Source organism: Salmo salar, chromosome ssa24 (genome assembly GCF_905237065.1).
Source record: "Salmo salar chromosome ssa24, Ssal_v3.1, whole genome shotgun sequence".
In the NCBI taxonomy this organism is placed as follows: domain Eukaryota; kingdom Metazoa; phylum Chordata; class Actinopteri; order Salmoniformes; family Salmonidae; genus Salmo; species Salmo salar.
In genome coordinates this window covers 418,500-442,598 of record NC_059465.1, presented here as the reverse complement: position 1 = coordinate 442,598, position 24,099 = coordinate 418,500, and the positions used below count along the sequence as shown (strand labels likewise).

General features: G+C 41.5%; 1 protein-coding gene across 3 annotated transcripts in view; it reads left to right on the top strand.

The window, feature by feature from the left end:
* Positions 1 to 8,887, top strand: part of LOC106584883 (SEC14-like protein 2) — a 51,861-nt gene extending 42,974 nt beyond the window's left edge. For all 3 annotated transcript variants that reach the window (XM_045706674.1, XM_014170488.2, XM_014170489.2), the window contains 3 exons: positions 2,828 to 2,967; positions 5,771 to 5,940; positions 6,877 to 8,887. In XM_045706674.1, the coding sequence (XP_045562630.1) occupies positions 2,828 to 2,967; positions 5,771 to 5,940; positions 6,877 to 7,061 (495 nt within the window). In that variant the 3' untranslated portion in view covers positions 7,062 to 8,887. The remainder of the gene's footprint in view (positions 1 to 2,827; positions 2,968 to 5,770; positions 5,941 to 6,876) is intronic.
* Positions 8,888 to 24,099: the final 15,212 nt, after the last annotated feature.

The window sequence follows — 24,099 nt, the reverse complement described above, 5'->3', positions numbered from 1 at the left end:
AAGGTCCTGTTTGTGTCTGCACCTGTGCTCAGCTCAACATTTCCCATGGCTTGCTGTGTTATCCTAGACATGTAATGAATGGTCTTGTGTGATTTGACTGTGGACCAATGCTAATTGCCCTATTCTTATGGTTGAGGTGAACCATCCCATCTTTCTCACCCTTCACTCACATATGGAATACAATCACCCCTTATTGGCCCCCTCCCCCCCCGGTGGTTCTCAATTACTGCTGCAACCAGCATTTTTTACTTCCGTCTGTGTTTGGTCAGTCAGTATTTCTCAAATCCTTGGTTTGCTTGAGCTGAGGGCTCAGACTGTTTAGGAAGATGAAATCATTAGCCAGTAAGGTGGTCTAAAGAAAATTGTTGGTCTTGTTATTATGCAAATAAATTACAAAATTCAACTCTGAGGCTGATACTCTGGACTTTTATTTCTCAACTGAAAGTATGCGAAGCGCAAAAGCCTATGATAAAACATGTAACCGCAGCAGATTCATAGTTGTAGAAAGTAAAGCTTTCTTTTTTATTTCCTTGTAAGTTCTTCCCTAAAAAATGTCCTGCTGACTTTCATAACATTTTTATCAGCTACAGTGTCTTGCAAAAGTATTCATCCCCCTTGGTGTTTTAACTATTTTGTTGAATAATTTTATTTGGATTTTATGTAATGGACATGCACAAAATAGTCCAAATTGGTGAAGTGAAATGAAAAAAAATGACTTGTTTCAAAAAATATATTTTTTTTAATGGAAAAGTGGTGCGTGCATATGTATTCACCCCCTTTGCTATGAAGCCCCTAAATAAGATCTGGTGCAACCAATTACCTTCAGAAGTCACATAATTAGTTAGATTGCACACAGGTGGACTTTATATAAGTGTCACATGATCTCAGTAATATATATATATATATATATATACACTGCTCAAAAAAATAAAGGGAACACTTAAACAACACAATGTAACTCCAAGTCAATCACACTTCTGTGAAATCAAACTGTCCACTTAGGAAGCAACACTGATTGACAATACATTTCACATGCTGTTGTGCAAATGGAATAGACAACAGGTGGAAATTATAGGCAATTAGCAAGACACCCCCAATAAAGGAGTGGTTCTGCAGGTGGTGACCACAGACCTCTTCTCAGTTCCTATGCTTCCTGGCTGATGTTTTGGTCACTTTTGAATGCTGGCGGTGCTTTCACTCTAGTGGTAGCATGAGACGGAGTCTACAACCCACACAAGTGGCTCAGGTAGTGCAGCTCATCCAGGATGGCACATCAATGCAAGCTGTGGCAAGAAGGTTTGCTGTGTCTGTCAGCGTAGTGTCCAGAGCATGGAGGCGCTACCAGGAGACAGGCCAGTACATCAGGAGATGTGGAGGAGGCCGTAGGAGGGCAACAACCCAGCAGCAGGACCGCTACCTCCGCCTTTGTGCAAGGAGGAGCAGGAGGAGCACTGCCAGAGCCCTGCAAAATGACCTCCAGCAGGCCGCAAATGTGCATGTGTTTGCTCAAACGGTCAGAAACAGACTCCATGAGGGTGGTATGAGGGCCCGACGTCCACAGGTGGGGGTTGTGCTTACAGCCCAACACCGTGCAGGACGTTTGGCATTTGCCAGTGAACCCCAAGATTGGCAAATTCGCCACTGGCACCCAGTGCTCTTCATAGATGAAAGTAGGTTCACACTGAGCACATGTGACAGACGTGACAGAGTCTGGAGACGCCGTGGAGAACGTTCTGCTGCCTGCAACATCCTCCAGCATGACCGGTTTGGCGGTGGGTCAGTCATGGTGTGGGGTGGCATTTCTTTGGAGGGCCGCACAGCCCTCCATGTGCTCGCCAGAGGTAGCCTGACTGCCATTAGGTACCGAGATGAGATCCTCAGACCCCTTGTGAGACCATATGCTGGTGCGGTTGGACCTGGATTCCTCCTAATGCAAGACAATGCTAGACCTCATGTGGCTGGAGTGTGTCAGCAGTTCCTGCAAGAGGAAGGCATTGATGCTATGGAGTGGCCCGCCCGTTCCCCAGACCTGAATCCAATTGAGCACATCTGGGACATGTCTCGCTCCATCCACCAACGCCACATTGCACCACAGACTGTCCAGGAGTTGGGGGATGCTTTAGTCCAGGTCTGGGAGGAGATCCCTCAGGAGACCATCCGCCACCTCATTAGGAGCATGCCCAGGCGTTGTAGGGAGTTCATACAGGCACGTGGAGGCCACACACACTACTGAGCCTCATTTTGACTTGTTTTAAGGACATTACATCAAAGTTGGATCAGCCTGTAGTGTGGTTTTCCACTTTAATTTTGAGTGTGACTCCAAATCCTCCATGGGTTGATAAATTGGATTTCCATTGATTATTGAGAATCTGTGGTATGACTTAAAGATTGCTGTACACCAGCGGAACCCATCCAAATTGAAGGAGCTGGAGCAGTTTTGCCTTGAAGAATGGGCAGAAATCCCAGTGGCTAGTTGTGCCAAGCTTATAGAGACATACCCAAAGAGAATTACAGCTGTAATTGCTGCAAAAGGTGGCTCTACAAAGTATTGACTTTTTTTTTTGGGGGGGGATAGTTATGCACGCTCAAGTTTTCAGTTCTTTCATCATATTTCTTGTTTGATTCACAATAAAAAATATTTTGCATCTTCAAAGTCGTGTACATGTTGTGCAAATCAAATGATATAACCCCCCAAAAAAATCCATTCTAATTCCAGGTTGTAAGGCAACAAAATAGGAAAAATGCCAAGGTGGTCAATACTTTCGCAAGCCACTGTAACCCCACAACATCCATCCTCTTACTCTGTCTAAATATGTGTGTATTCAAGATCCACTATGCTGGGACAGTGCCTACGTCCTACTATGTTCGTGAGTCAGTGAAGGTGGACTATGAACAGTGTCTAACAGTCAGCCGTGGCTCCTCACAGCAGCTAGAATATGAGATCCTCTGCCCTGGCTGTGTGCTCAGGTGAGTGGACCGATATTACTACCGCTATTTCTTTCTATCCCTCCCTCTTTCTCTGTCTTACCTCTCTCTAACCCCAATACCTGTCCTGTTCTATCTCGGCATCCCTTATTTTCCACCCCCACCATTATTTTCCTCTCTATCTCTTTATTACCCTCCTTAACTCTAGTGTAGGGTAGCCCTGCATCGAGTCCGATACCCACGGTTCCCCGTGGTTGATCCGCAAAAATGTCAGCTGGTGGGTGAAATGAAAACGTTCTTTCAACCCACGGGTCGGCTCGCGATTCAGAACAATTATATTCCGGGTCGAAACATTTTAAATCAATATAAAAAAAAATGTTTATAAACCCAGGACTTGTTGTGTTGCATTGTGTTGCGAATTCCATTCTGTGAGCGATGAGGCAGACATATAAGCTACCAGCCACGCACGCTGTGGATCAGGGAACTGTCCATTATTTGTGTGGTGCTGAAATGTATTTTTCGACCCCCCACACGAGAATACTTTGCCAAGTGTTCTTTCCTTGGCTAGCTTAGCTCATGTGAAAATGGCCAACGTAGGTATTTGTTTACTGGTATTTGTTTACGATAGGCTAATTTAGTTTATTATCAGTTAACTATTACGTTACTCCAGACATTCATTTGCAGCCTTTCTTAAAGTATGGGTTGGGTCGCGCACCTGTTAATGGTGGGTAAATTTATAATTATTTCATTAATTACTGGAATTGATTTGGCCAAGTGCGCTCTCTGCTTAGCAGCGGTCTCTGCTCAGTTTGGCAGCTGCGTTAGTGTGAGAGGGAGGTGCCCGTGTGCTTCGCGGTTTACCTGATCTTTTTTCTGCAGTTTTCTTGAAGATTACTCCGCGACACAGGCGATGCAGCACTGTCGTTCAACAGCAGACGATGCGCTGTCTGCCACTGACTTGTCATTCCCACTCACCATCATTCACCGCTGTCATCAAATGGATTCATGCTAGCCACAAGTTCTGACTGAGTTCAATTGTCATGAAATGCATATACAGCGATGAGTTTCTCTTTCATAGAAACTTAAAGCGAAGAGCGCCCACAATGTGTTTTGTGCGGGGAAGTGCTTAGTAATGAAACGACACCTCCTGACCAAACATCCACAGCTTGAAGGTAAACCCAGGGAGTTCTTTCAGAACAGGGCAGCATGCTTCAGGAAACAGTGCTTCGACAGTGGAAAAGTAAGTCAGCTAGCAAGGCATTGTTGTCATTTTATAACAGGTGATGATAAGCAGAAATAAGGGAGTACTAACTAATTCTCAATAGTAGATGTGAGTTTCTCTTTCAAACAATCTCCTGGCCTTGTACACAGCTAATAGCTATCATTCGCCAAAGCAAGCTAGCTACTGATAGTGCAACCCTAGTAACAGTACAAATGAAGATGAAAAATGATCAGGCCTACTGTACATTTTACTGTAGAAATTATTGTTGAAAACTGGTCTAGGTTGGAACTGTTGCTGTTATAATACAATAATATTTTTTATTCTTAACTGGAGTAAACTGATTGAAGCAAGATGCTTTTTTAGGCAAACACAGCTGTCTCCTGCCTGACTGAGAAAGCAGTAGATGTTCTGGTCCAGTTTGGCACCACATACCTATGCGAGTCAGGGTTCTCAACTCTGACATACTTAAAAAACAAGTACAGAAACAGTTTCAAGGCTGAGCATGACCTCAGTATTGCACTGTCAAGAACGGAGCCCAGAATAGACATGCTCTCAATAGGACTGTGTGTTTGGGTGTTTTCTGGTCTACATCTGTGTGATGTGATCAATCAGTTTATTCCAGTTCAAAAGAAAAACTATGTATTTTATTGCAACAGTTCCAACCTAAACTTTCTTTCAACAATAATTTCTACAGCAAGATGTACAGTAGGCCTGATAATTTTTCAGCTGTAGTGATACTTAGGGTTGCACTATCAAAAGCCTGTGTGTGTGTTCTGTTATTAATTTGTGTGATGTGATCAATCAGTTTATTCCAGTTCAGAATGAAAATGATTTATTGTATTTTAACAGCAACAGTTTCAACCTAGACAGATATCTAACAGTGTTTTTAACGGGGGAAAATAAACATTAATATATATTTATATGGATATTTAATTTCATTGTTATTTGTTTTTGTCTATATTGCATTTGTTTTAGGCATAAGGGCAATGAAATATACCAATATTTATGTATAGTTGCATATTTTCCTAAGCTTGGGTCCCAGGAAAACACAGAATTTCTCATTTGGGTCCCAGGCTGAAAAAGTTTAAGAACCCCTGATTTAGACCATAACGCTGGCCATATCAAGTTTAAACCGGTGCACTGGTGAAAGTTTGAGCAGGCCTAGGTTATAGCCTACTAAATAAATGTAGTTTTGCATCCTATATTCTGGGAATTGTTTATATGCTTTTCAATTAAACAGTTTTACTATCTAAACAATATTGAATGTAAAGGTCTTGTTTTATTATGTCGGCTATAGGCTTTCATTAGGTAAGAAGGCTAATTAGAAGACCCTTTTTCAGAGCAATTTTAGTTGTCAATGTGCCACATCTCATTGGAAAAAAATTATTTTGTCGTTCTGGCATGGTTTCATGGCATAGTTTCCTTTTATCTAAATGTTGATTAGACATGCATATACATTAATTCATGCAGGGAGGGGAATAATAGCCTATGACTGGAGTCATAAAAACGATTAAATAAATTGATGTTATTTGGTGGGTCACGGATCGGCTCTCGGAACAATTCTATGCGGGTGTGTCGGGTTATATAATTATATAATGTAATATAATATCTCCCCCCATGCAGGTGGCAGTTTTCTAGTGATGGGGCAGACATCGGCTTTGGGGTGTTTATGAAGGGCAAGATAGGAGAGAGGCAGAATGCAGGGCAGATGCAGGAGGTGGTTCCCAGCCAGAGATACAACGCACACCTGGTGCCCGAAGACGGCTCTCTCACCTGCAGCGAGCCTGGGGTCTGTGAGTACAGGACAGCTAGACAGAGACACATAAGCGATTTTAAACTTATACCCCTTTCACACTATCGTGCCATCCCAAACCAAACTGTGCTGGCTTGGGTATTTTCTTTTCACATTGCCTTTTTTTCATGGTTCCAGCAACTTTAAAGCTTGGTTTGATTAGTCTCAGTAGTGTGAAAGGCCCTACAGTGGGTTAGAACAGGGGTACAGTGACACATGAAGACTTGGGTAGGGGCACATAAGAACCTAGTCTAGTGGTACTAGACAGAGATTGGATCTCAGCCTACCAGTATAACACTAGCCCACCGTGTGACTACTTTACAGACCTGTGTCTTTGCCTGTTGGGTGATGCTTTTCCTACTTCTGAGGGTATATCCGTGGTCAGTGAATCGTTCTGATAAGGAATGCGTTGTTTGCATCACCAAGCGGTGCCCAGGAAATAATTTAATCCAATTGTTAGATGCTACCACCCCACCTCCAAATCAAAACCAATGTTTGTCCGCACACACTATTCTACTTCTTGTCTGCTTCCTGTCTGCAAGGCTGATTAGCTAGACAAAAAGGTGTGAAACACAGACGTGTGCATGCAAAGTGAGAACACAACATGGAATCCATGTTTGATTTTGATTTGGAGGGGGGTATCAGATATCAATTAGATCGAATTCTTACTTGGACACTGCTCAGCGACGCAAACGACAACTCCCTAATCAGAACTGTTTACCGATTGCGGATGTAAGCTCGGTCGTGGGAAAAGTGTCACCAAATAACTAGCAAGGTGGGTGCATGTTATAAAACTAGACCCAGGTTCCACTCAGGTCTAGAAACTGGGCAAATAAGAACCAGGCCTTGCATACAAGAACACAAAGAGGACAAGGGCCGGAGTAAAGGTGTAGGACTTGACTTAGGCGACATCCATGTTGTTTTCTTTCTTCTTCAGATGTGCTGCGGTTTGACAACACCTACAGTATCTTCCAGTCCAAACGCATCAGCTTCACCGTCGAGGTCCTGCTCCCAGGCCAATCTCAGTCTCCGAAAAAACAGGCTGGCTCACAAGTGGAGGCCAGCAACCAATCGCAGTCTCCGAATAACCAGGGTGGGTCAGAATCTGGGGCCAGCAGCTAATTGTGACAGACGTTACTGAGCTAGAGCTAGTCTCAGCCCCGGCCATGGTCAGTGAAGTCAGACCTGAAACCACTGAAACAGACTCCAGTGATCAGCACTGAGGTACTTCATCTGACAATGGGTCATTGTGCTGCTCACGAATGAAGGTATGTAGCTCTGGTCCAGTGCATTACATGCGGCTTGCTGATGCTGAGACTTCTACATCTGCAAGCCACACGTAATGCCCTGGACCAGAGCTAGAATGTACAATGAAGAGAAACAAGTCCACAACTCAGGGTCCCTGGAGTAGAGGAGATGTTGTCAAACACAGACGGAAATAACTGGTTTACTTTTTACAATAAGTGTATGGCTTTTAAAAATCTATTTAATTTTTTATGACCAGGAAGTATAGTATATCTGAATGTCATTGAGGGTCCAGGGTGTATTATTTTACAATGCTGAGAGCAGAGCAGCAAGACCTCAGGAGATATTTATTTCGTCAACACTCCTCCATATAACCATCTGTTCATGTAGAATCTCTTTTCCTTGGCAACAACGCATTATGGGCATCACCCTCTCTTTCTCTCTCTCAAGCACTGGTTGAATTTCAAGGTTTTTCCTTGATTTCTCATGTCCTTGATTCCTCACCTTCTTCTCAAAAGGCAAGGAATAAGGAAATACTTTTGAGATGTACCCTCTCGCTCTCACTCTTTCTCTCTTCTTTCTGTCATGATTTATGAGTCAAGACAAAATTAGGCCATTTTGAGTATGCCTTTTTCTTTTCAAAATCAACACAGTTCTGTTCAAATGAATATGTTGACATACCGGTAGTTTTATTTTCAGGGAAAACAAATCTGTATTTTGTCTTTTAAATGTTAGAACATGAAAGGCAAGAAATCTTTGAAAATGCTAATATCCACTGTCCAAAATATGTATCATTATGCATTATTGCAGTAGAATGACATTCCATGTTGTTGTGTAACCTTCAGCAGCAATTTGTTCCTGTATAGGGTTGCAATTTGCAAAATTCCAGCAACTTTCCCAAAATTCCCAGGATTTCCCAAAATTCCCAGGATTTATCTATATGTAACAACGAGAGACATACATGCCCTGGTGTAAATGCTTGCCTTAAATACGTCAGTGTGTTTAAAGAATGTGCAGCACTAAACGAACTGGCCCTTATGGGCAGTTGAAACACTCAAAACGCTCTATTATATGTAATCTGTAAACTGTACTTCATATTGATTGAAGTCGTCTTCTGCCAGCATCTTGATAAAGTATTTTGCACAGTGAAAATCATGGAATGTAGCTAGCTATTATAGCCTTATTTGAAGTTGGTTTGTGCTCACTGTTCAATAGATAATTTATGTTACCTTTATGTATTTTATTAATGAGTAGGGGGAACAGTACCCACTCCAAAACATTTAAATTGTTATCTTTTTGTGAACATTTGTCAATCTTTTCTTTAGTTAAAATTAGAAACATGTAATTTATTTTTGTAGAATTCATGTAGTCAGTGCATTTTTAATGTAACAGAAACAAATCTGAGCTGTATCAATCTATTGGGAAAATAATATACATGTTTGAATCAACTTGAAAGAATCTCGTCCACTAGCCGTCTCTCTTTCTCTGTCTAACCTGTATGCAGATGTGGTAACAGTTAAGCCTGGGGACTGAATATACAGTATACTAACTAAACAAGTACTTGGATGTACAGTATGGTACAAAATGATCGCACTTTAGAGCCCTGACAGTACCTTAGTCTACAAAAGTAAAGGTATGTCTGTGTCTTTCTCCAGTAGTTGTATCTATTGTCTGACTGTTAGTTTTCTAAGCATTTATTTTATTAGGAACATCTTCAGTTGAAGTCGGAAGTTTACATACACTTAGGTTGGAGTCATTAAAACTCGTTTTTCAACCACTCCACAAATTTCTTGTTAACAAACTATAGTTTTGACAAGTCGGTTAGGACATCAACTTTGTGCATGACACAAGTAATTTTTCCAACAACAATTGTTTACAGACAGATTATTTCACTTCAAATTCACTGTATCACAATTCCAGTGGGTCAGAAGTTAACATACACTACATTGACTGTGCGTTTAAACAGCTTGGAAAATTCAAGAAAATGATGTCATGGCTTTAGAAGCTTCTGATAGGCTAATTGACATCATCTGAGTCAATTGGAGGTGTACCTGTGGATGTATTTCAAGGCCTACCTTCAAACTCAGTGCCTCCTTGCTTGACATCATGGGGAAATCTAAATAAATCAGCCAAGACCTCAGAAAAAGAATTGTGGACCTCCACAAGTCTGGTTCATCCTTGAAAGCAATTTCCAAATGCCTGAAGGTACCACGTTCATCTGTACAAACAATAGTACGCAAGTATAAACACCATGGGACCACGCAGCCGTCATACTGCTCAGGAAGGAGACGCGTTCTGTCTCCTAGAGATGAATGCACTTTGGTGCGAAAAGTGCAAATCAATCCCAGAACAACAGCAAAGGACCTTGTGAAGATGCTGGAGGAAACAGGTACAAAAGTATCTATATCCACAGTAAAACGAGTCCTATATCGACTTAACCTGAAAGGCCGCTCAGCAAGGAAGAAGCCACTGCTCCAAAACCGCCATAAAGAAGCCAGACTACAGTTTGCAACTGCACATGGGGACAAAGATCGTACTTTTTGGAGCAATGTCCTCTGGTCTGATGAAACAAAAATAGAACTGTTTGGCCATAATGACCATCATTATGTTTGGAGGAAAAAGGGGGAGGCTTGCAAGCCGAAGAACACCATCCTAACCGTGAAGCACGGGGGTGGCAGCATCATGTTGTGGGGGTGCTTTGCTGCACTTCACAAAATAGATGGCATTATGAGGGAGGAAAATTATGTGGATATATTGAAGCAACATCTCAAGACATCAGTCAGGAAGTTAAAGCTTGGTCGCAAATGGGTCTTTCAAATGGACAATGACCCCAAGCATACTTACAAAGTTGTTGCAAAATGGCTTAAGGACAACAAAGTCAAGGCATTGGAGTGGCCATCACAAAGCCCTGACCTCAATCCCATAGAATTTTTTTGGGCTGAACTGAAAAAGCGTGTGCGAGCAAGGAGGCCTACAAACCTGTCTCAGTTACACCAGCTCTGTCAGGAGGAATGTGCCAAAATTCACCCAACTTATTTTGGGAAGCTTGTGGAAGGTTACCCAAAACGTTTGACTCAAGTTAAACAATTTAAAGGCAATGCTACCAAATACTAATTGAGTGTATGTAAACTTCTGACCCACTGGGAATGTGATGAAAGAAATAAAAGCTGAAATGAATCATTCTCTCTACTGTTATTCTGACATTTCACATTCTTAAAATAAAGTGGTGGTCCTAACTGACCAAAAACAGGGAATTTATACAAGGATTAAATGTCAGGAATTGTGAAAAACTGAGTTTAAATGTATTTGGCTAAGATGTATGTAAACTTCCGACTTCAACTGTACTATTAAAACATTATTTTTTTAGGTAATTAGTATTTTATTTTTGTCAGGGAGCATGCACAATACATTTTTAACCAGACTTAGCTACAAAGCTCATTTTATCTGCAGTCCGTGAGCAGGAAACAAAGACATCCTCATGAAATACAGCACAGCAATATCTCACATTATACACAGCAGAATTACAACAATACATAATCAAATGTATATGCTTGCCTTTCTACAGAAAACAAATTATATGTTCTACTAACTTAATTTTCTAAAAAACTTTACAACTGGCATCAGCACTTTCCTTAGCTCATCTCTGTGTTGCATGAGCTGGTCTCCTATCTGCCCAACTTTCTCTCTCAGCACCTCGGCTTTCCTATGAAACCTTTCATTGCATGTTTTAAGCCTAACCCTCACCATCTTTGTACACTCCATCTCTGCATTGTTCCAGCTCTCTCTCTACCATAGACTACAGATCTTCACATACAAGCATCCCATACATACATATGTCCCATACAAGCGTCGCTACAGGGTTCAGCCGCTCCAGAGGGTAGAGCCAAATTGTCAGAGGAACAGCCTTCTCTCCTCTGTCCCTGAGTAGCTCAGGGAGGGACTTACAGAGATCATCTATCTCTCTGTCACCTCTGACCCTTCTCTTTGGCCCAATACCGCTATAGTATACGCAGGAGGAACCAGAGGAAAAGTACACCTCAGAATCAGCTAGTTCAGTGGCTCCATACTGAACTTTACAATGTGGGATACTTTTCTTCACTATGGGGATTGTCACGTCCTGGCCAGTATAAGGGTTAATTGTCATTTTAGTTTGGTCAGGACGTGGCAGAGGGTATTTGTTTTATGTGGTTCAGGGTGGTGTGTTAGTTAGGAGGGCGTTTGATTTATTATTTCCGGGTTTTGAGTTATGGTCTATGTTGATGTATTTCTATGTGTAGTCTGGTTGATCTATTTCTATGTTGAGTTAATTGGGGTGGACTTCCAATTGAAGGCAGCCGTGTGGTGTTGCCTTTGATTGGAAGTCCTATATTAGTTGGGTGTGTTTGTCTGTGTATTTGTGGGAGATTGTTCTGTGTTTAGCCTTGTCAGACTGTCTGTTGATCGTTCGTTCTCTTGTTTGTTATTTTGTACGTTCGTTCTGAGTTAATAAACGTCAAGATGAGTTTACACATACCTGCTGCGTTTTGGTCCTCCATTACCAACGACAATCGTGACAGGGATTCCCGAATTAGGAATTTATGCTTTTCCAATAGCATGCCTTTCCTATGCACTTCTCAGTCTTTGGTATTCATACTTACCTAATTCAGTTGCGTAACGCGCTCTGCAGGTGTGGCTTCCTTGCGAGCACTGAATACATTTCAGACCCTCCCTTTTACTGGCCAATAGATTTTCTTGTGGAGTTTTTATTCAATGGGGTTTTCAGTACATTTATCTTAAGCCATTCCTTTAAATACGGTGCACCTTTTAGTTTTAATTTTGTCGACAGACTCGAGAGAACGGGCTCAGAATATTAGGGAACAATGAAAGAAAGCCATCTAAATATATGCATATACGTCTCCGTTTCAGCACCAAGTGGTAGATTTAAAAATACTATATTATTTAGAATTAGGAAAATATTTATAAATCATAAAAAACTTGGTTGGAGAGCCTTTACACACAAAAGAAAGGTTTGATTCATTCTGAAAATTGCCACATTCAGTTCTTCAACCATGGAATGCTTGAAGGTTAGTGTATAATTATAATAGGGAGAATAGTGTACTATACCCTCGTCTATTGCCTGCATAACTATGGAACTGTGTGATGACAGGGCCAAGTATTGCGCATGTGTCAGGTTCAAACTGTTACTTATGGTCTGCACTCTGCTCCATAAAGATTGAATTAGCCTACATGCCTTTTTTTTACATTATCTTTTACTAATGATCCGCAGCAACAACCACACGGCCGTGACTGCTTTTACAGAGGAAACACATTAAGGTAAACTAAACAATGTAATTAAATTGAATGATAATGTAGGCTATACCAACTGAAGGGAACTGTAAATTGGCAGTTGAATATGTATGGTTAATAGGCCTACTGAAGGTCGATACTGATAGTGGCTAAACATTTTTACATGATAGAAATAGGTGTCATGACGTTGCCCTCTTTGAGTACAGCGAGCACAGTTGACCCCCTCCCCTTGCACCATCCCCCCTACTTCTGCACCATCTCCCTCTGTCTCCTACACCCAGGCTGCTGTGGTCAGAAGGTGGACGTAAATTCCAAAGGGAATGTCCTGCCTCATGGCCACAGTTTTGAGACAGAGTGGTTTCATAGAGAGACAAAGGAATTCTTCCACCTCACAGGACGGGGGAACCGAACGACATTTATGTTCTGGTACAATGTTGTGAAACTCATGAGAGACAATACGGCCATATTACCATAATAATGTTTATATGATAGCCTCAGCTATGAGACTTACATCTAAATGGTTGTATAAAATTAATGAATAAGGATAAACCTATTTGGAATATGTTAGGATGCTTGTAAGATGTTAATGTGAGAGAATTGTATTTTCTGTTTAAAGTTTTACCAAGTCACCGGCACGCCCCCAGGGACACAGACAGGACAAGGCGTCATGTGACAGCCTTTTCTACGTTCAGTATATGAACCCCCACCCAGGGGTTCTTTCCTTAAGAACAGGCCTCCACTCCATTACGAGTTGGCTAATAGGTTTGACCATGCATCCCTCTACTGAACTTTAACCATACCACGGGGTTAAACTATCGATACAGAATAATAACAAGTCTTTGATATTAATTACTAGTCTGCAGCTAGGAATTCGGTATCATTGAACGTGACAACCGACGAAACATCCATTCTATAACGACATTAATGAATGTCACTTTGAAATATCCCTTCTAACCGAGAGAGAGAGAGAGAGAATGTGAGGACGAAACTCTCCAACAGAACCAAACTCTCCAACAAAGATCACAACGACACACTGAGCGTAAATATATATATTGATTGCAATTGTTTCCGAATGAGTTGAGCGTTCATGTGCAAAGGATTAACATATCAATTGTTATAATTATCAACTTTTGTTTAACAAGCCGCCATGCCGGTTTAGCCCACTAGGGCACATTCCTCTACCATTTCTTTGTAACGATACCTACTGTTTTGTATGCTTTCTGTGAATTACTTAGTTTAGTAAATAAATGATTTTAAGACAATTGATGTATGGATGACTTAGTGAAGACTGGGTTCGTGCAGATAACCAACAATTTACGACGTTTGGAATGAGACTTACGAGGTAAACGAATACATCATTAAATCAAAAGACTCAGAGATCAGATATTATGATATCGGAAAGTTATATTAGGAAAATTATAACTTTGTAATCTGAATATTTTCCTTGGTGCCCCGACCTTGTAGTTAATTACAGTTACACGATTAATCAGTTTAATCGCGTAATAATAATTACAGAGAATGATTTGATAAAATAAGTCTTCAGTTTTAATGATGCCCAAAGACACGACATAGGAGACAGAGAAAGTCAGGGTAGCCTATGATTAAGACAATCGAGAGTGCCCATCTCTGCAAGTTAAAAGACCTTACAATTTAAATGATGCATAATGGCACAGCATTTCAAAAAACTGTAGTTTGCTTCCATATGACTGGTTTCACATTTGTCTCCAGTGATTGTAAGGTAAAATATATCTAAAACAAGTGTCATTTATATTTACAATTCCTTATCCAATAGAATTACTAATTTACCTTGCTCTTATCAATAGCTCTTGCAGTGAATGGAGAATGGTGTTATTTCCATCGAAAAAATATGAAATAGATCCTTTTCCCACATGGAACCTGTAGGTTTGCTAGACCTTATTCATGGTTTCCTCACGCATTAAATTGTGGAATTATTAGGGTGAATGAATAGCATGCTATTCAAGGTTCAAGGTCAGAATACACATAGAGAGGAAAGTGCATGAAAAAGGAAATTACGTTCCATTTATGCGTGCTTAACTCGGGTCGGAATCAGGCCATATGTTAGTAACCATAGTCTTGTCAAAAATGCTGCCTTCCTTAAAAACAAGGGAAGCCAGAGTTCCATATATAACAGCCGTGACCATGTGTGTTGCTATTTGCTGCTGAATCAATCAGGTTGAATCACCGATTCACCTGATCCTGTAATGACCGACGTCGGACAGGAGAAGCAGGTACGGGGAGTCAGACATTTATTAGGGAATAGACATAGAACAAGACAGGAACAGCGTCAGCACACGGGTAACATGGACATATGACAAACAATGCAGCAGCGCGGAACAGAGCTGGGGAGCTAATAAACAGGTGATTGAGTGAGTCCAGGTGAATCCAATATCGCTGAAGCGCGTGAAGAGGGAAGGCAGGTGTACGTAAATGCAGGGCAGCCTGGCGCCCTTGAGCGCCAGGGGGAAGAGCGGGAACAGGCGTGACAGATCCAGTCTGATAGTTGTATAGTAGAACAGTCTCATCTCCTGGTAAAAATACAGTCTCATCTCCTCCCACTCTGATTGGTTGATCCAGTTCCAGAGCTAAAAAAATAAATAAATAAAAACTCTCCTGCAGTGAGTGAATGGTAGGGACGCTTTCCTTTCAGTCACAGTTTCTGGGTCCAATAAGGAGCCTGACGTGGCTCTCACAGTAGGAAGCAGTGCAGGTCTGACAGAACTTACTTAACCTCTCGAACCGTTTGCTCAGAGCAGATATCACAGGCTACATCCCCAGGCCCAGTGTATGCCAGAGCAGGAAGGGCATGATTGAAGCCTGCCTGCTGGAGCCCCTGGAGCACCCACACTGCGTTAGTGTAGAGCAGTAGTTTCCAAACTGTGGGGCGTGCCACGTCGGAAGGTGGAGCGCGGGGGCCCCTCCCCCAAAAACAATTATATATACACTACCGTTCAAAAGTTTGGGGTCATTTGGAAATGTCCTTGTTTTTGAAAGAAAAGCAAATTTTTTGTCTATGAAAATAACATCAAATTGATCAGAAATACAGTGTAGACATTGTTAATGTTGTAAATGACTATTGTAGCTGGAAACGGCAGATTTTTAGTGGAATATCTACATAGGCGTACAGATGCCCATTATCAGCAACCATCACTCCTGTGTTCCAATGGCACGTTGTGTTAGCTAATCCAAGTTATCCTTTTAAAAGGCTAATTGATCATTAGAAAACCCTTTTGCAATTATGTTAGCACAGCTGAAAACGGTTGTCTTGATTAAAGAAGCAATAAAACTGGCCTTCTTTAGACTAGTTGAGTATCTGGAGCATCAGCATTTGTAGGTTCGATTACAGGCTCAAAATGGCCAGAAACAAAGAACTTTCTTCTGAAACTCGTCAGTCTATTCTTGTTTGGAGAAATTAAGGCTATTCCATGCGAGAAATTGCCAAGAAACTGAAGATCTCGTACAACACTGTGTACTACTCCCTTCACAGAACAGCGCAAACTGGCTCAAACCAGAATAGAAAGAGGAGTGGGAGGCCCCAGTGCACAACTGAGCCCCAGTGCACAACTTAGCATTAGTACAAGTACATTAGTGTCTAGCTTCTGGATGCTGGCCTTCTAGGCAGAGTTGCTCTGTCCAGGGTCTGTGTTCTTTTGCCCATCTTAATCTTTTCTTTTTATTGGCCAGTCTCAGTTTCTTTGCAACTCTGCCTAGAAGGCCAGCATCTGGGAGTCGCCTCTTCACTGTTGATGTTGAGACTGGTGTTTGGCGGGTACTATTTCATGAAGCTGCCAGCACAGGCCAGGCTCTGGATCCCTTACTGTACTGGGGCCAGACACACACTGAGTATACAAAATATTAGGAACACCTGTTAAATCCGCTTCAATCAGTGTAGATGAAGGGGAGGAGAAAGGTTAAAGAAGGATTTTTAAGCGTTGAGACAATTGAGACATGGATTGTGTATATGTACCATTCAGAGCGTGAATGAGCAATACAAAAGATTATAGTGCCTTTGAACGGGTATGGTAGTAGGTGACAGTTGCACCGGTTTGAGTGTGTCAAGAACTGCAACCCTGCTGGGTTTTTCACACTCAAACAGTTTCTCGTGTGTGTCAAGAATGGTCAGTGGCGATTTTAGCATGTAAATCTTGGTGAGGCAAACAAAAATAAAATATTTAGATGCATGCCAGCAGACATTTGATTGACGACGTCATCAGAGCGCGCAACAGAACAGTGTACTGCCTTCACTCGGTTTGTTGTTTTTATGAAATAGTTTTCATTAATTAGGTTATTGGTTTAATTGTATAGTAAGATAGAGGACTCATTGCACTATCAACGCTGCAGGAGTTGTATTTTCTTTGCCTTGTTCCGGGATGAAGTCGAACACCCTGACTTTCAGTGTGACAATTGGCTGCTCACAGAGGGCTACAGAGAAGAAGTCGCTACGCGTGGGAATACAAATAGTTGATTTGCACAGGCTACTGGGAAAGCCAAGACCTGCAATTTTCTCCATTCCGAGGGCCGTGCACCACGCTGGGCTGATGGGAGTCTCGCCTTTGGGTAGGTTATCTTCGGTGGACTAACCGCTGCTCGGAAGTGATCGTTCACCGACGGAAAATTAAGTCAGCGGGACCTTTGTTGCTGAATCGCGGGATGATCCTCACCTGGACCTGGCTGGCCGGACAGGGAGACATGTCGTCGTTCATCGCGGAAGTCAAGGGCAGCGTCTTCCACATTCTGAGCCCTCTGTGGTGACGGGTTTCATGAATGGGCTGCCGACATCGAATAGCTTCGCTGTTCTGGAGCCTGGTGTCTCGGCCCCATCTTCTCATGGAGCGTCAGAGGTTCCTTCGGTATCAGCCAACATTGTGATGGCATCGCAGAGGACTAAGGTGGGTTCTGCTTCATCAGGGACTATGGTGGGCTCTGCTATTCCTATCATTTGTGGGGGGCGAGTTAGAGGATGGGCTGAGGGCTCCGGCTCGAAATGGACAGCAGCCATTATCAACCATTATTATGGGAAGCTCCATGGTTAGATCGGTGGAAGTCCGAAATACCCGTACACTTTGTTTTCCTGGAGCTAGTGTATTGGATTTTTTGAAGTCATGCCCACCGTCAACAAACAGATTCCTGTTCTGAAAACAGTTGCATATTGGGTCCAATGATATTGTAATGAAACAGGCAAGGAGCAGGCCTCGAGCCCTCGACCTTCTAGCCCGAAGTCCAGCGCGATATCGACTGTGCCCCAAAAGCATGCTCGTGCGGCAGAGTCGATATCCGCGCTTATAAACCCAGGGTCGTTACACTACTCCCTCGTTTCAAAGAGCGCGTCTTCGCGCTAGCTTGCGACTCTACGTCTTATAGGAATGCGCTCACTGGCCAAGCACACGCATTGTCGTGAATACAAGGTCCGATCACTTCTGACACAAATGTAATGAAACAGGCAGGGAGCAGGTCTCGAACCCTCGACCTTCTAGCCCGAAGTCCAGCTCGCTATCGACTCTGACCCAAAAGCATGCTCGTCCAGCAGAGTCGATATCCTCGCTTATAAACCCAGGGTCGTACAATATTATGCGTGTGAAATCTGTAAAGCTAAGAGACAATTTCTCTTTCTCTCTTGGAGAATGCTCAGAAATGAGCAGGACATATAATTGTCTCGGGCCAAATTCCATCTCCTTTCCATTGTGGGACTGAGTGTTTTAGCTGTCTTTTGTCTCTTCACTAGTGGTTAATGAGTCTGACCAAGGACTTGGGCATGTCCTTCGTCGACAATTTTGACTCCTTCTGGAATAGGCCTGGCTACTTTGTGGAAGACTGAATTCACCTGGGTAAAAATGGCTCCCGGCTGTTGTCATCAAACATTGGAAAAGTTGTTGGTTAACTAAATTGAAATGAGTACATGTAAATCAGTTTTTGCCATCTCGTCTCTGGTCACTGTGAGAGTTCCACATGTTGTATCTGAAAGTGGTGACATGCATAATGGTGCTAACCAGAGAAATGTCATTGCAATTCCTACTTTGTATTATTTTCCTAATAGGTGTATTCCAATAGTATCCTGTTGTTCTGAAATCTGAAAGTATTAAAACTCTGTATGATTTGAAATGCAGAAAAGTTTTTTTTACCTCTTAATATTTGTAGTTTATTACCTAAAATTGATCATGTCAACATCTGGGCCTCTCAGGGAGACCCTGATATTTTTATTGTATCTGAGACCTGGTTAACTTCACTAGGGTAGGGGGCAGCATTTGGAATTTTGGATGAAAAGCGTGCCCAAAGTAAACTGCCTGCTACTCAGGCCCAGAAGCTAGGATATGCATATAATTTGGATTTGGATAGAAAACACTCTAAAGTTTCCAAAACTGTTAAAATAATGTCTGTGAGTATAACAGAACTGATATGGCAGGCAGAAACCTGAGGAAAATCCATCCAGGAAGTGCTATTATTTTGAAATGGCTGTTTTTCCATTGAAAGCCTATCCACCATACAAAGACTTATGACCCAGTTCACGATCCCTATGGCTTCCACTACATGTGGCCAGTCTTTAGGCATTGTTTCAGGCTTTTACTCTGAAAATGAGGGAGAAACACCACTTTCAATGAGAGGACAGTGGAGATTTCCAGACATGAGTCCTGCGCATCACCGGGAGCATGTCCGGTTGAAATATGATCGATTACTTATGACAAAAACAACCTGAGGATTGATTATAAACATTGTTTGACATGTTTCTATGAACATTTATGGTACTTTTTTGATTTTTCGTCTGCCTGCTGTGACCTCGCTTTGTTCCAATGGATTACTGAACAAAACGCACCAACAAAACTGAGGTTTTTGAATATAAAGAGGGACTTTATCGAACAAAACAAAAATGTATTGTGTAACATGGAGTCTTGGGAGTGCAACCATATGAAGAGCATCAAAGGTAAGTGATACATTTTATTGCTATTTATGACTTTTGTTACTCCTCTACTTGGCTGGTTACTGTTTAATGATTTGTCTACTGGGCGCTGTTCTCAAATAATCGCATGGTTTGCTTTCGCCGTAAAGTATTTTTGAAATCTGACACCATGGTTGGATTAACAAGAAGTTAATCTTTAAACTGATGTATAACACTTGTATGTTTTATGATTTTTTTAATGAGTATTTCTGTTTTTGAATTTGGCGCTCTGTAATTTCACTGGATGTTGACCAGGTGGGACGGTAGCGTCCCACACCCCCTAGAGAGGTTAACTAATAAAACCCTGGACTCTGATGTTTCTATGGATGGTTACAATGTGTTTAGGGCAGATAGGAAAGGCAAAGGTGGTGGTGTTGCTATTTACACAAAGAATCTTCGTTCTGTGTCTCTGTTAAAGGCTAATTCCAGTCATAAACAATTTGACTTGTTGGCTTTAAGTCTTCAGTTGTGTTCAAACTCAAGAATAACAGTTATAGGAATCTATCGTCCACCTTCCGCCAAGAAGTGTGTACTAAACAAACTCACTGATTTAATTGCCATTTTTATTACCCCAGAGGTGTTGATTTCTGGAGATTTTAATCTTGCATGGAGAACGCAGGATGCTGATTGTCTAAATGATTTTTGTACTAATTTAAATTTGACCCAGCTGATTACAAAGCCCACTCGTCCAAACTTAAAGGACCCTGCAAAATCGGCTTTGATTGACCTCATATTTACAAATACTCTAGAGAAATATGCTGGGAGTGGGGTATTTGCTTTGGATATTAGTGACCACTGTCCCATTGCATGTGTCAGGGATATATACGGATGCCTCAATCCAAACCTCGTTTTATCAACGAGAAATGTTAAACATTTCAATGAACCAGACTTTTTTTGTGACGTTTATTTTGGTGACTTTGATTGTAATGCATCTATACCTGACTCAGTTGGCTCTGAACCACTTCTCAAATGTTTTCAATTGTATTCTAGATAAACATGCTCCCTTTAAAAAATTGAGAATTAAAATTTGGTTAAAAATTTGGTTCAGTCCAGAGCTATCTGAAGTCATACACAACAGAGATGCTACCTGGGCCAAAGCTAGATTCACAGACTCGGGGCCCAGACTGGCAGTCTTTTAGGCGGTTGAGAAATCTGTGTGTAAAACTAGTTAAAAAAGCTAAATCAGATTATGTTAATACACTATCTGAATGTACAGGGAACCCAGCTACATTTTGGAAAGCTGTTAAATCACTGAAGGGTTGTATCTCCTCTTCTCTCCCCCAATAAATTAATTTAGATTTTACTGACAAATTATTACTGACAAAATTGATATCATTATTGCATTTAATCACCATTTAATCTCTGTAGGCTTTATATTTAAATGTATTTCAAAGTCAGTTCTTGAAAAGAGTAGTTTGGATGTAGATGGTGCAAACCTATTGAATGATCCTGAAAATGCTAGTCAGGAGTTTTCTTTTTGTAAACTCACTGATAAAGAAGTCCTGGATGCTTTGTTAATATTAGACAAAAAAAATCCACAGGGGCTGATCATTTGGTCATAGACTGCTCTCTCTGCTACCGCACGGTAAGCGGTACTGGAGCGCCAAGTCTAGGTCCAAGAGGCTTCTAAACAGCTTCTACCCTCAGGCCATAACACTCCTGAACATCTAATCAAATGGCTACCCAGACCATTTGCATTGCCCCCCCCCTCCCCCACCCCCTCTTTTTCTCTCTGTTATTATCTATGCATAGTCACTTTAATAATTCTTCCTACATGTACATATTACCTCAATTACCTTGACTAACCGGTACCCCCGGCTATATAGCCTCGCTATTGTTATTTTACAGCTGCTCTTTAATTATTTGTTACTTTTATTTCTTTTTTAAAATCATTTTTCTTAAAACTGCATTGTTGGTTAAGGGTTTGTAAGTAAGCATTTCACTCTAAGGTCATAAGGTCTCTGTTGTATTCAGGGCATGTGACAAATACCATTTTATTTTATTTGATGTTGAATGTTTATCCTTTTAAGCTTGGGAAAGAGCCCCTTAAACCCAGACTTGGGACCACACAACCACTCCACTCAATAGCAGGCTAGTGATTGCTTAGCAATGCTTACAGTAAGGCACTAATTCCTTCCAAACCACTCATTGTTGAATTGCGATTTCCAACTTGTTGTGTAATGTTTATGTCCGATGGCTGATGAGCACTGATACGATTTATCTATAATTTCTCTTCATTTTTTCCCTTCATATGTCAAGAATTAAAAAGGATTTGATAGTAGATTGTCAACTTGATTCATGATAATGACTGCTAGCTTGCTTGCTAAGATTTTAAAAGTATGATGTTGACATGATCAGTCCAATCAAAGCTGCTGTAGATGTAACGTGATTTGACGTCATCTTATTTGTTGCCAATGGCCTTGAGCCTTCTTGGATGGGCACTTCTAATGTAACTAATGCAGCACCCAAAGGGTTTGCATTTTTGAGCTCTCCCCGTAGATTTAGCGGTGACGTAGTGTCCCCATGAGTGACAGAAAACTGAGCCAATCATGGCGCAACTAGAGAACATTACCAACCCCTACGCTCCGTATTTTCTGCTGGCTGCCCCACAACCACAGAAAGCAGTGAGCTAGGCTGAAACACCTGCATTTTGGAGCTGTCTTACTCAAAAAAGAGACCAAGTTTGTATGTGGCTTTATTAACTCAATTGCAACTCAATATTAGGATGGTGTTCCTAATATTTTTTTACACTCCTGCAGGAATTGGTCCCTACAGTGTGTGCTGAGTCACTGCCTGCTGTAACTGTGTCTACAGGAAATAGGTACTGGGTCCTCCAGCATCTTTAACCTGTTGAGGACAGACGTTCCGCTAGCGGAACCCCGTTCCGCCTGCGGAACCCCTAGCCAACAGCCAATGGCATCGCACGGCGCGAAATACAAAACCAACTAAAATACCACAATTCAATTTTCTCAAACAATCAACTATTTTACACCATTTTAAAGATAAGACTCTCGTTAATCTAACCACATTGTCCGATTTCAAAAAGGCTTTACAGCGAAAGCAAAACATTAGATTATGTTAGGAGAGTACATAGACACAAATAATCACACAGCCATTTTCCAAGCAAGCATATATGTCACATAAACCCAAACCACAGCTAAATGCAGCACTAACCTTTGATGATCTTCATCAGATGACACTCCTAGGACATTATGTTATACAATACATGCATGTTTTGTTCAATCAATTTCATATTTATATAAAAAAACAGCTTTTTACATTAGCATGTGATATTCAGAACTAGCATACCCACCGAAAACTTCCTGTGAATTTACTAAATTACTCATGACAAACGTTGACAAAATACATAACAATTATTTTAAGAATTATAGATACAGAACTCCTTTATGCAATCGCTATGTCCGATTTTTAAAATAGCTTTTAAGCGAAAGCACATTTTGCAATATTCTGACTACATAGCTCGGCCATCACAGGCTAGCTAATTTGACACCCACCAAGTTTGGGGCTCACTAAACTCAGAATTACTATTAGAAAAATTGGATTACCTTTGCTGTTTTCGTCAGAATGCACTCCCAGGACTTCTACTTCAACAACAAATGTTGTTTTGGTTCCAAATAATCCATAGTTATATCCAAATACCTCCGTTTTGTTCGTGCATTCAGGTCACTATCCGAAGGGTGACGCGCGAGCGCATTTCGTGACAAACAATGTGAAAATATTCCATTACCGTACTTAGAAGCATGTCAAACACTGTTTAAAATCAATTTTTATGCTATTTTTCTCGTAAAATAGCGATAATATTCTAACCGGGCAACGTTGTATTCATTCAAAGGCTGTAAGAAAAAAATGGAGAATTCTTGTGACCGCGCATCTCCAGTCTCACTGTCCCCAGACTGACCACTCACAAACTCTGCTGCTGTTCTTTGCCCAGAGACAGCAGACACCCCATTCCACTTTCTGGCGGCTTTAGAGAGCCAATGGAAGCCTTAGAAAGTGTCACGTTACAGCACAGATGCTGTATTTTTGATAGAGATGCAACAGAAGGACAACAAATTGTCAGACAGGGCTCTTCCTGAATGGAATCTTCTCAGGTTTTGGCCTGCCATATGAGTTCTGTTATACTCACAGACACCATTCAAACAGTGTTCGAAACTTTAGAGTGTTTTCTATCCAAATCTACTAATTATATGCATATTCTAGTTTCTGGGCAGGAGTAGTAACCAGATTAAATCGGGTACGTTTTTTATCCAGCTGTGAAAATACTGCCCCCTATCCCAAAGAAGTTAAACAGTGGAAGCATCTGAACAGATCTTCAGTTAGCAGACTGACATAGGAGAAGGGATGGAAGAGAGAATTTTAACTGTGTATAGCTTCCCTACAAAACCAAGGCCTTTTATTTACATATTCTCATAATAGCATGTGACATCTGTCACCTACTGTAGCTGTGCTTGCGCCCAGGTGTGTCTTGTTATTGTGGGTGGGGTTTCCCCTGTGAATTGCCAGTGTTTCCCTGTGGACAGGAGAGTCCCATGACTTGCGAAGGTTGGCATGCCTCGGAAGGACGGGGGCGTTGAATGTGCATTTGGATACAAATTCCATTCCCCTTCTCCCTGGGCACGCCAACCTTCGCAAGTCACAAGAGTCTCCTGTCCACATGGA